Source organism: Lactuca virosa, chromosome 8, assembly GCF_052849685.1.
Source record: "Lactuca virosa cultivar CGN04683 chromosome 8, Lactuca_virosa_CGN04683_v6, whole genome shotgun sequence".
In the NCBI taxonomy this organism is placed as follows: Eukaryota; Viridiplantae; Streptophyta; class Magnoliopsida; order Asterales; family Asteraceae; genus Lactuca; species Lactuca virosa.
In genome coordinates this window covers 160,134,988-160,147,739 of record NC_136433.1, presented here as the reverse complement: position 1 = coordinate 160,147,739, position 12,752 = coordinate 160,134,988, and the positions used below count along the sequence as shown (strand labels likewise).

The window sequence follows — 12,752 nt, the reverse complement described above, 5'->3', positions numbered from 1 at the left end:
CTCTTATCACATATCTTCCTCCTTGGATCGACACCACAACTGCTGCTCTTTTCTCCATATCACAATCTCCTCTTTATTTCTCTGCCGTTTCAAATACACGCCACATGATTTAGGGCTTGGATTTTTTAGGGAGGATTGAGTTGAAAAGTACAGAGTAACCACGATACCTAGAGAAACAAAATCGAGAAGAAGGAAGATAGAAGGAAGGTGTTTGGGGCGGATGATGGTGGCGACGACTTTGTATCATCGGCTAGGGATCGGTGGAGATTGAGATATAAACATGGAGAAATTAGGTTAAAAGTCAATACCAATACCATGATTATAGGGATTATTTTTGGAAGTTACTAATCAAATTACTAAATTACCCTTCTTTATTTATTTAATTATTTAATTTTTTATTTAATTTTGATTGACCCACATTTATGCATACGATAACACAATACTTAGTTTAAACAAATGAACCTAGCTCTCTCTCTCCCTCTCTCTCTCTCTCTCTATATATATATATATATATATATATAAATTATTTTTATAAATTATATATTTATCTTTATTTTTCAAATTTTAATTTTGGTTTCTAATCATGCATCACAAATGAAAATTCTAATTATTATATATATATTAAAGTTGTGGAAGAAAGGAATAGTAAAGTTGGGATACTTTGTCCAGGTTTGGTCCTTTGATTTACATATCCGGTCCCTGTACTTCTTTAATTAATTTATTCATGTCCTTTTGTTTGTGTTCCATTCAACTTCCCATTTTTTTTGGCAGAATTGGTCCCTGTATTATTGTTGGAAGTTAGGAATACTAAATTTGGATGTTTTTTGGCAACTTTGGTCATTATTCTTTACCAATTTTCACACTTTTGGTCTTTGCAATCAATATTTTTACATTTTTTTGGAACCTTTTAATATTTAAAGTTTGGCCACAAAACTTTAACGGTTTGACAACTTTGATCCCTTTTCTAAAAAGTTGCTAATTCCTACCCCTTTAATTCTTTAGCCATTTTACATTTCTGGTCCTTGCAGTCAAAACTTTTACATTTTTTGTCCGGGGCAAAGCCCGGATTTTCATCCTTGCACTTACTATGTCTATCATATTTATCAATTCGAAAACAACATTGAAATCTTCTGGCCCCCGCGTAGCGGGTTAACGTTTCTAGTTTAGTAGAAATTTTAGTATTGCCATAAAACATTTAAAACTTAGCATATAGGCCAATTCTGGTAAATTCCCATATGGGACCTCCTTCTTCGAGTACATTAAACATATAGCCCCCAAATTCTCTGCAATTTTTCGTAACGAAGGTAGCCCTTTCCATTCCAATTTCTTCCCCGATTTTGCCCTAATTCCATAATGCCCCTCGATTCCTCCGTCCTTGACATGATCTGAACAAACCGCCTACGATCTCCGTTATCTCTCACTCTAGAATTCCCCCATCGTAAGCCTGTCCGTTCAGAGAGTTAGGGTTTCAATTCAGTCGAGCGAGCTGTTGTAGAATCAAAGGTGCTAAGTGACTTACTTTCTTCGAGTAGGTGTATATTCTTTTCCAATTTTGGGCTTTTTAAACCTAGCTAACATTTTGAGTATGTTACACGTGTAACTTGTTATGTTTTTAGTGTTGCTGAGGTTTGTTGATAAACGAATATGCCTGCAGCGTTGTTGGTATTTCTTGGTTGAATTTTGTGTTGTTTGTGTTTATTTTTATGCAATCTGTACACCATCTGTTAACAGGAAACATCTACACTTTAAATTGAATGTCGATTAGTTGACTTTCAAGTTCAGAATTGATATGGCTTTTGAACTTTCTAAAGGTTGTTAAACCAAATTTCTGGACAATGGTAAAGTGATAGTGCGATTATCTGCACGTTATATTAGTAACTGAAGTTATTTTTTTTTCTTTTTCTTTGTAATTTGACTTGGTATTTGCAGTAATGGGGCTTTTATTTGAATCTTTGAGTTGAATTCCAACTAGGTTATAAACATTCAATTTCGGTTATTTTGTAGTTCATGTTGTCTTGCTTGGAAAGTATGAAGTTGACTGGTTGTACATGGACTTTTAGTGGGTTAAAGAGATGACACACAAACAGTGGATCTAACTTCTGCTATTCCTGCAACCAGTTCTTTAACCCCCAAAGGTCATAAACATGTTTCAAAGATGTTAATTGCCTACCAAGTTAGAGTTTTTTTCAACTTCATTCTTGTAAACATTACCCCTAGAAGGGGCACTTAACTCCTCAGGTATTCCTGTTGAAACATGTACTTTAGGGGTTGGTGCAGGGGATAAAATTTTAAAGCAGACCCGCATTCATCAGAAAAAGAAGATGACCAAGATTTTGTGATATACTTTTGACATTTTTATGTTTTAAAGGCTTCTTTCAATACATTAGTAAAGCATATATATATATATATATATATATATATATATATATATATATATATATATTTTCATAATGATATCTTCATATGCATAGTATAAGACTATATATAACAATGGTTGTGTCCTTTCTGTAGGTATATGCAATGGTGAAAGGGAAACTTATTCTAATTTGCCAATCTGGTGGTAAGTTTGTGACCGAAGATGATGGAACCATGTCATATAGTGGTGGAGAAGCAAATGCAGAAAATATTACCAGTGAGACACCATTCAATGATATAAAGTTAAAGTTGGCTGAGGCATGTAATTTCAATCAGAAGACAATAAGTATCAAATATTTCCTCCCAGGAAACAAGAAAAACCTAATTGTTATGAAGAATGACAAAGATGTGAAAAGAATGATTGATTTTCATGGGGATGCCATCACAGCAGAGGTCTTTGTTATGGGAACACCAGGTTTTGATCGTAGTGCCCTAGACATTGAATCCAACAGGTATGTGATGCAATCTATGATTTCAATTCTAATCAAAGTCAGTTGATAGCAGATATGTGATGTTTTTCTGTACTCAATGTGATCAAATTGGTAATGTAAACAGGGAAACTGTCACCAAGAAAGATGAGACCTTGAAAAAAGATGAGACTGTTGTAAAACACAGTAATGCAAAAACCAAGAAAGGTGGCAAAGAAAAGGTGACAACAGCTCCTTCTTTTTCATCTCCAGCTAAGAGGACACGTCGTGCCATTGCTGCTGCAGCTGCAGCTGCAGCAGCAGCTGCTGCTGCTAAAGTGTCATCTGATGACAATAAAGAAGGTGGCAGTGACAAATCCGGTGGTGCCACATCAGAAGATTCCGGCCATGACACTTCCTCAAGCTCTGATTCCAACCCTGGAAATGTAAAGGCGAATTCCGATTCCGGTTCAGACTATCGCCCTAAAAGGTCTTCAATGAGAAAGCACATTGCTTTAACTACAAGCCCTGCTGATGCTGTCAAGAAAAGGAGGCGGACCCCATCTTGGAAATTTGGCGCCAATGGGCGTCCCACAATCGTTTCTTCTCCTGATTCAGGGTCAAAACGGGAAAAAAGTGGGAAAAATAATGATGAAAGTTCACAAAGGAAGAGTCGGAGGTTAGCTTCTAAAGGGGATAGTTCTACAGAAACAAAAGAAAGAAAAAGTGATCAAGAAAGTGAATCTGAAGAAAACTTACCTCTCGCCATTTATGACGATTATACCCTTACCGAAACAATGGTGGATGCATGGAAGTCAACCATCACTGGTGTCGGGCAGGAGTTCAAAAGTGTAAATGAATTCCGGGCAGCCCTGAAAAAGTATGCCATAGCAAATCGATTCGGATACAGATTCAAGAAAAATGACACAAGTCGTGCAGTTGGAAGGTGTGCTGCTGAAGGGTGTACTTGGAAATTTTATGCTGCGTGGGTTCCCACCACACAATCTTTTACTATAAAAACAATGCATAATCAACACACTTGTGATAAAGAATCAAGAAAATCAGCTCACCCTGCAAAGAACTGGTTGGTGGGGACCATAAAAGATAAGTTAAAAGAATCTCCATATTTGAAACCAAAAGAGATTGCTAATGAGATTTTGCAGGATTTTGGGGTGGAATTGAATTATACACAAGTATGGCGTGGGATTGGGGATGCTAGGGAACAACTTCATGGATCACTTAAAGAATCTTATAACAAACTCCCTTTGTTTTGTGACAAGATTCTAGAAACAAATCCAGGTAGTGTGGCTAAACTCATAATTGGTGATAAAAAAATATTCAAATCCCTTTTTGTATGTTTCCACGCGTTGATTCATGGGTTCAAGAATTGTCGCCCTCTTCTTTTCTTGGAATCTGCTTCTATGAAGTCTAGGTATGGAGAGACTCTGTTGATGGCTATCACGGTTGATGGAAATGACGGTTTTATCCCTGTTGCGTTTGCTGTAGTGGATGTGGAAGATGATGACACCTGGCGTTGGTTTTTGGAGGAGCTAAAGGGTTCGATTTTGGACTCGAGGGCTCTTACATTTGTGGTTGATAGAGATAAGAATTTGAAAAATCTTGTTGTTGAAGTTTTTGAAAATGCTTACATTGGTTACTCTATTCACCATCTTTTAGCAAGTTTCAAGAGACACATGAAGGGTCCTTTTCATGGAGATGGAAAAGCTTTTTTGTCTGTTCATTTATTGGCTGCAGCTCAAGCGGTTCGACCCATGGGTTTTAAAAAGTCAACTGAACATATTAAGACAATATCTTCACAAGCTCATGATTGGGTCATGCAAATTGAGCCTGAAAAGTATGCGAGTTCTTATTTTAAAGGTGAGAGGTATAACCACATCACTGAAGATGTTGGTGAATCGTATGCTAAGTTAATGGAAGAACATCGCCACTTACCCATATTGCAAAAGGTAGATGCTTTGATTCGTACCATGATTGATGACATGGAATATGCTAAATTAGATGGGAGTGTGTGGGTGAGTCAACTCACTGCTTTGAAAGAGAGAGAATTGGAACAAGAGAAAGTTAGGGCAACTGGGTTGAAAGTCTTGATTTCATCTGATGTAATTTTTGAGGTTCGTGAAGAATCTACACATGTTGTGAATGTTCGTGATTGGAGTTGTACGTGTATGATGTGGAAGCAGATTGGGTTGCCATGTCATCATGCTGTTGCGGTTTTTATGCTGACTGGTAAAAATCCGTATGATTTTTGTTCTGGTTATTTCACTGCTGATGCTTATCGGTTGACTTATGCTGAGTCAATACAACCAATACCCATTGATGGGCCGCATTTGGTGAAAGATGTGGGTAGAAAGTTGGATTTTGGGAAAGATGAGGGGGGTAATGTAGATGCTGAAAAAGATAAGGGTGTAAAGTTGGATGGGGAGAAAGATGAGGGTGCTGAAAAAGACGAGAGTAGAAAGATGGATGTTGAGAAAGATGAGGGTGGTGGTAATGTAGACATTGAAATGGAAGAGGGTGTGAAGTTGGATGCCAAGAAAGATGAGGGTAGCAAAGTGGAAATTGAAAAAGATGAGGGTAGTAAAGTTGACAATGAAAAAGATGAGGGTAGTAAAGCTGACAATGAAAAAGATGAGGGTAGTAAAGCTGACAATGAAAAAGATGAGGGAAGTAATGTAGATGCTGACAAGGTTGATGGTAGAAATTTGGATGTTGAGAAAGATGAGGGTGGTAATGTAGATACTGAAATGGAAGAGGGTATGAAGTTGGATGAAAAGAAAGACGAGGGTGGTAAAGTGGAAACTGAAAAAGACGAGGGTAGCAAAGTGGAAAGTGAAAAAGAAGAGGTGGGTAAGTTGGATGTTGAGAAAGATGAGGGTGGTAATGTGGATACTGAAATGGAAGAGGGTGTGAAGGAAGATGAAGGTAGCAAAGTGGAAAATGAAAAAGATGAGGGTAGTAAAGTGGAGACTGAAAAAGAAGAGGGGGGTAAGTTGGATGGTGAGAAAACTGAGGGTAAGATTAGAGAAGAACATGAGGATCCAAATGTGCTTGTGCTACCTCCAATTCCTATAAAAGGGTCTTCTTCAATGGTGAAGAAAGAGAAAGAGAAAGAGATTGAAGGTGTTGAAACAGAGGCAGAATTGAAAAGGAAAGTGACTTGTAGCACATGCAAGAAACCAGGGCACTATAAGAAGTCTTGCAAAGGTTAATTCATAGGTAAATTTAGTCGTTTGTATATATAATTATATATATATATATATATATATATATATATATATATATATATATCTATTATCTATATTTTATGCAGGTTTGTAGTGTAAACTTGAATCTTGTGGCCTTTGTTTGGAGAACTTGTGGTAGTCGTAAGTGTTTTATTTAGTTTTGTTAATTTAGTTTTTCATTGTGTGTGATTATGAGCGAGTAGGATTTGCGAGAGTTTAAGTGCAAGAAATGGGAATGTACTTTTATTCATTTTTTTAGATTGTCCTAAGTTTTGGTTTGCTAAGAATGTTGAAGTAGGAATAAATGAAAATATGATTGATGCTATAATAAACATATCAATGGAAGTACATTGTTTCTTGCATTTAACCTATGAATTTACAATGAGAATTTACCATATGGATGGAAGAAAGAGGTGTATACAAAAAAGAAAGTGAAGGGATAGGAATCGGTTATGGCATAGATTTTCAATATCAAACACAAATATGTAATGCACAATACATTTTTTATATGGTAAGACACTTGATATGTATGCATGAATGTTGAGGTTACGTGCGAAAAATATTGTTCTCAAGAGATATCATTGCCAATGTTTTGATTATGAGAAAAACTAAAGAGTTTTTTTTTTTTTTTTTTTTTTTTTTTTTTTTTTTTTTTTTTTTTTTGGGATAAACCTATAAAGAGCCCAATTTTGAGACTTTTCTAACTTTTCAATTTTTTTATTTTTATATGTTTTTCACTACCAAATAGATGTTTAGGAGGCATAACACGAAAATTATATAGGATATAACATTAACAACTACTTGATAGATGTTTAGGAGGCATAATACGAAAATTATATTGGATATAACATTAACAACAATGTGACTAATAAACGTTGCTCTAATCAATTAAAGTGATGCCACAAACAGTTAGGGATATTAGTCAAATCATTCAAAACAAAAATGAAAGTTTATAATGCATTAACGTGAAGTCAGATTTCAACTATTTAGATTACGTATGTTAGTGTTACATTCGAATCAATGACAACACTTGGAATATAAAAACGAGAGGTCATCAGATTCAAAAACCAAGAATAGTGTAATATTTACTTGTTTAATTTCGGTCCAGTGGAATCAAATTACCAAGAAACAAGAAACGTTCCATGAGCTTTGTATTTACCGTAAATTTGTAATTTTGGAATTGGAATAAAACATGAGCTATTGTGTGACGTAAATCTACATTAGATCATTATTAGCCAAATGCATTTTTATGTTTAAGCCTAATTTTTAAAACATGAGTTTTTCAAATTTTAACTTAAGCGTGAGCTCTTGGAATTGAAACAAAACATGAGCTTTTGTCTTTAGATTATCGGATTATCGATTGCTGGACTATAGACCGAATCATATGTAAAATAGTATTATGAAGAATTCTATCATTTGCTTTTTTGAGTTTGGAAAAAAATTACGTTATATTTTATAAAACTAATATTTCTAAAATTAAAGTATGAACACTTCAAAAACTTATTTGTCAGCATCCCTTACATTTTCATGATTTTAGTAGAATTTTTTTCTGGGTTATTTTATAAAAATTAAAAAATTAAAAAATATTTTTTTCCTCAAAATTTCATGATTGTACTTATTTTGTAGAGTAGAGAACCACATTTTAAAAAATTAGATTTTTTTACTAAGAAAATGAAAAATTATTAACTAGAACTGAAATTGAAAAACACACATCAATTGTATGGAGAGGGGGAGACTTTGGAGTGTCCGATGATTCATGCGAGCGTAAGAAACGTGATTTCTTCCTGATTTTACTATATTATCCTCCATTGTTTTGTTATTCCAAATCCATCTTTTAAAAACTTACACAATTAACGAAGGGCTTTTAGCCTAGCCATATCCGGTGTTATCCTCCTTTCTTAAGGTCGAGGGTTCAAATCCTGCTATGAAGATAGATGAAATAATTTATGAGTAGTTTAGTATATTTGTTTTTTAGAAAAAAAAAAAAACCTTACACACAATCGGCCTTTAATTTTATAAGTAATCATTTTTTTTCACAATTAATCATAACAATCCAATTTAACAAACAAGTGGCAAAGATTTGTCATTATGGTCATCATTTGATATTACTCTCTCTCTCTCTCTCTCTCTCTCTCTCTCTCTCTCTCTCTCTCTCTCTCTCTCTTCTGTGTGTGTTGTGGAATCAAGATCAAGGATGCTAAGCTCAATCAGATCCACTTGGTTTGTAATTTCATTTACTTTTTCACACTATATAAATAATAACAATAATAATAATTTTCTTGTTTTAATCGGCCTCTAATGAAGCATCTCCATGTCAAGAGCTGTGGTTACTCCAAGCTTTCAGTTTAGCAGTTTCTCTTCCCAGACTCCAAGGTTTGTTCCTCAATATTACATGACTATTGTTTTCGATTCTAATAGAAGAGATAAAATGATGGTTTTTATTGATTCTGTTGTATATATATACAATATGCTAGTATTATATAACAGATTAAAACCGAATTTTTTTTATACAAATTGGATCCAGTTGTGCTACCAAACATTGAAGATTTATATAAACATGTAACTAATACATTAAGTATGAATATAATAGTTAACACCATACTATTGAAATAACAATATAATTTTGTTTTTATTATAATTAAAACAATTATAATCTTTTCACCGCCGTCCGCCGGCGTTCTAAATTTGTCGTATATATATTCACCATAACAGATTACAAGGTAAAGTTGCACTGATCACCGGAGCAGCAAGCGGCATCGGCAAAGAAACCGCAACCAAATTCATCAACCATGGCGCCAAGGTAGTGATCGCCGACATCCACCACAACCTCGGCCACAACACCGCCACAGAACTCGGTCCCAACGCCTCATTCATCTCCTGCAACGTCACCAACGAGTCCGACGTCGCTAATGCAGTCGATTTCACTGTTTCCAAATACGGTCAACTTGACATCATGTACAACAACGCCGGAATACCATGCCGGACTCCACCTACCATACTCGACCTCGACCTCGAGACGTTTGACCAGGTCATGTCGGTCAACGTCCGCGGCGTTCTTGCCGGAATCAAGCATGCGTCACGGGTAATGATTCCCCGTGAAACTGGATCGATTCTGTGCACTGCTAGTGTGACCGGAGTATTAGGAGGATTGTCCCAACATACGTATTCCATATCGAAATTTACTGTTGTCGGAATTGTGAAATCTTTGGCGTCGGAGCTCTCACAGCATGGTGTTCGGATTAACTGTATATCGCCTTTTGCGATTCCGACGACATTAGTGAGAGATGAACTGGCACGATATTTTCCGGATCTGGAAGAAGAAGAAATCACGAGTATGGTGCAGAACGCCGGGGAATTCAAGGGAAGTTACTGTGAGCCCGGAGATGTGGCGGATGCTGCTGTTTATCTTGCTTCCGATGAGGCTAAATATGTCAACGGCCACAACCTGGTGGTCGATGGTGGTTTTACATCCGTCAAAAACTTCAAATTTACTGTCCCACATAAACAGGAATGAGTACAACAATAATATGTCAACGAGATAAACTTGTAACTTCTTAACATTTTCCATTGAACTCTCCACAAAGTTCACTCGTATACATTTCAATGATATAAGACTCATGCATTACAAACATGTCTATAATACAATTCCCTCATGGCTATATTCTGTACGACAATGTAAGACTCCTTAGTATCATACCCATGCATGTCTACTATTATTATTCACTATTAGTCGTATGCTTTTTTAATGAGCTAAACTCATTAGTAAGACTATCCCACTTCCTTACTAAGAGCATCCATAATGGGGTTTAATAAGAGTTAATTAGATGATGATTAGAATTGAATAGAAGTTTAATAGAGTGTGAGCATGGAGAAGAGTTGAATGTGAGAGTTGTATGATCATTGAATGGTTCAATGGATTTAATATTTTATTTTCCAATTAAATTTCAAACAAAATATAAAAATCCATTAAACTTTGTAGAGTTTGATGGAGTGTGGATGTTAAAAAGTATAGTTAAATAAAAAATGAAATGTTGATGTGCCAGTGATGTGACAATCCATTGAACTCCATAAAATTCAACGGATTATGGATGTCCTAACTTTTTATTTTTTAGTCAAGGAATATTGTAATTGACCTTATATAGATCTTTTCCCATTTTATATATGCATGTGTAAGAATCAGAAAGATGAACTAAAGTGACTGAGAGAAAATAAATTTTTCTCATTAACTCATTCACACATGGGGTCCATACATATTTATACAAGAGAAAGAAATCAAAACACTTACAACTAACTTCTCAACAAAATATAAGCTAAATTACATAAAAAGCCCTTCTATACATAATGACAATTAGGAGCGTATTCATATGGATTGGATTGGATTGGTCTTGGCCCACCCATACAAATATAAAGTCTTATATATAATATATAATTTTATTAAGTATAAGAAAGTAGGCTTCATATGCCACCTTATATACAGTTGTTGCAGGAAAATTATTTTTATATTTGAGTTTAACGTCATGCTCCTTTATCTTGAGTCTATACTTATTATTTTTATTATTTTTATATTCATATTTGGGTAGTATTACTGTGCTCCTCTATCTATCTTGAGCCTATATTTACTTATTTAGGTAAGACTGAAATGCTTTGAATCTTATTTACGAAAATGGCCTTTTGAGTTTTCTTTTTTATTCATAAACCCATCAAAGTTATAAAAACAGTCCATAAACTTTTCTCCCCTGTACATAAACCACACAACACTTATTTCTCTTAAATTTGGAAACTTATATGTTTAACCCTTAAAGTTTCCTCAACTTTTTGTTTTCAAAAATATAGAAATGATTCCTGCCTCTAAATGGTGTCGGAAATATATGATTAATAAACCTTATAATTTTGTCACGATAAACTTTTATTGTCTCAATTATATCTTTAAAACTTCCAATATTTTTAATTTTCAAAAGCGAAGTACGGAAATTTATATTAGTTCCATACATTTTGCCGACTATAGACTTGGTATCGTCATTTTTTGAATAGTTCGACTCGCTTCATATTTCATTTCATTTTCCATTGTGGATTAATTCATGATGTTAGTTTATTATTTATTTTTGTTATATTATCTTAGTTACTTAATTTTATTTTCATTACAATCGATTTTTAGTCGACTTACTTCTTCCCAATTTAGGTTTGATTTAAATTTTTATTTTTGTCGTAGGTTTCTAATAAATTAGGATATTAATTGCTGCTATGAATTAATTATTTGTATTATTGTATTATACGTATTATTGTACTACATATAAGTTTATTTTGTATAAGAATATAAGATTATGTTTGTAATTGGATTTTTTTTATGATTAGTGAATTTTGTTAAGTAATGGAACAAAGCAAAAAAGATTAGATTCACATGTAATGTTTTACCAATAGGCGAACTATTTTAGATATCGTTAAGTTTTTCAGTTTAGGCTCCATTTTGGATGATTTTAATGATGTATGAGATCATCATGTGCAACTTAAATTAACAATTTACTTAGAATGCATACATTGTTATATTTTGTTATCATTTGAAGTATTTTGGTACTAATTCATATTTTGTAGATTATTTGGCCTACCCTAAAACAAAATTCTGGCTACACCAAATAAGTCCTTCTTGAGCTAATTAAGCTAACAACCCCTCAAGTTGGAGGTGGTGAAAACAAACCCAACTTGGATGTAGCATGTTGATGATGTGGTCCATTGAGAGGCTTTGTCATTATATCAGCTAATTTTTAGGGTTTGTGGGAGTACACAGGGCGTACGCAATGCAGGGGCAACCCCTAATTTTTAGGGTTTGTGGCCTATTTAAACAACTTTTGACACCCTTGGACCTCCCTATGAACAACCTCCATCTCTATACCCTAAGATCAAAACCCTAATTGTCATTTGTGAGATTTGAGCTTGGAAGTGAGTCTTGGTGGTGTTTTTGGTGAAGTGAAGGAAGAACACTTGGAGGTTGCTTGGGAGTGGCTTGAGCTTGTAGATCCGGAGTCATCTTCATCTTTGCAAGCTATTTGAGGTAAAAAGATCTCAAATTGATGGTTCCTTATGCCAGATCCAGCTTAGGGTGTTCTTTGTGCATATTTGGGTCCTTTAAGCCTTATTCGAGATTATGGTCTACTCCAGAAGCTATGGATGTTATATCTTAGCACCTTTGAGGTCCATTGTCCATAAAAATGCAGCCTTTATGAGTTTTATTGGTCCATGCATGTGTTAGGATCCTTAATATGGTTCTTTTTGAGTTTTGTCCCATTAAGTCATGCATGGGAGTAAAGTTGCCAACTTTACATGTTAGGTCACCATTTAGGATCAAATCTGAGAGTTTGGCTTTAATCAATTAAGTGCTTAATGGGTTGGGCTGGTTGTCTGTGGAGTACGCGGGGCGTGCCCAACTCGTACTGGCCCCAGAAGGAGTACGCTGAGCGTAAGTCTGAGTACACCAAGCGTACTCAGCAGTTTGACTTTCGGTTGACTTTCACGGGTTTAGGCCATATTTTGGACTCTTAGGGTGTCGGCCTTGTTGGGTCATTGGACTATTGACTTTGGGTCATTGCTAGGCTATAGACTTTCTTGGAATTAGGCCCATACTGGGTTTTGGGCCCAATTAGGAAGTTGGGCCATATTGGGCTTTTGATACTATTGGACTGGGCCTCGAATT

At 35.1% G+C, this 12,752-nt stretch overlaps 2 protein-coding genes across 6 annotated transcripts; both read left to right on the top strand.

Annotated features, from left to right (window-relative positions):
- The first annotated feature begins 1,223 nt into the window (after positions 1–1,223).
- On the top strand, positions 1,224–6,317 carry LOC145134215 (uncharacterized). 5 transcript variants are annotated; one of them, XM_079069093.1, is made up of 4 exons: positions 1,224–1,503; positions 2,005–2,135; positions 2,512–2,867; positions 2,971–6,317. In XM_079069093.1, the coding sequence occupies exons 3-4, from the start codon at positions 2,521–2,523 to the stop codon at positions 6,050–6,052; spliced, it is 3,429 nt and encodes a 1,142-aa protein (XP_078925219.1). In that variant the 5' UTR covers positions 1,224–1,503; positions 2,005–2,135; positions 2,512–2,520; the 3' UTR covers positions 6,053–6,317. The 5 variants fall into 5 exon arrangements, with proteins under 5 accessions (XP_078925219.1, XP_078925218.1, XP_078925217.1 ...); XM_079069092.1 differs by having other exon boundaries at positions 1,224–1,528; XM_079069091.1 differs by lacking the exon at positions 2,005–2,135.
- Positions 6,318–8,128: 1,811 nt separating this feature from the next.
- Positions 8,129–9,765, top strand: LOC145128801 (secoisolariciresinol dehydrogenase-like). The gene is made up of 3 exons (XM_079063605.1): positions 8,129–8,287; positions 8,372–8,440; positions 8,780–9,765. The coding sequence occupies exons 1-3, from the start codon at positions 8,262–8,264 to the stop codon at positions 9,579–9,581; spliced, it is 897 nt and encodes a 298-aa protein (XP_078919731.1). The 5' UTR covers positions 8,129–8,261; the 3' UTR covers positions 9,582–9,765.
- Positions 9,766–12,752: the final 2,987 nt, after the last annotated feature.

What these genes read in the sequence shown, in the direction of transcription:
- LOC145134215 (XM_079069091.1), top strand. Translation starts at nt 2,521, where the DNA reads ATGGTGAAAGGGAAACTTATTCTAATTTGCCAATCTGGTGGTAAGTTT. An exon ending in CTAGACATTGAATCCAACAG is followed by an intron (nt 2,868 to 2,970) that starts GTATGTGATGCA and finishes TAATGTAAACAG; the next exon opens with GGAAACTGTCACCAAGAAAG.
- LOC145128801 (XM_079063605.1), top strand. Translation starts at nt 8,262, where the DNA reads ATGCTAAGCTCAATCAGATCCACTTG. An exon ending in AGCTCAATCAGATCCACTTG is followed by an intron (nt 8,288 to 8,371) that starts GTTTGTAATTTC and finishes CCTCTAATGAAG; the next exon opens with CATCTCCATGTCAAGAGCTG. An exon ending in TTCTCTTCCCAGACTCCAAG is followed by an intron (nt 8,441 to 8,779) that starts GTTTGTTCCTCA and finishes TCACCATAACAG; the next exon opens with ATTACAAGGTAAAGTTGCAC.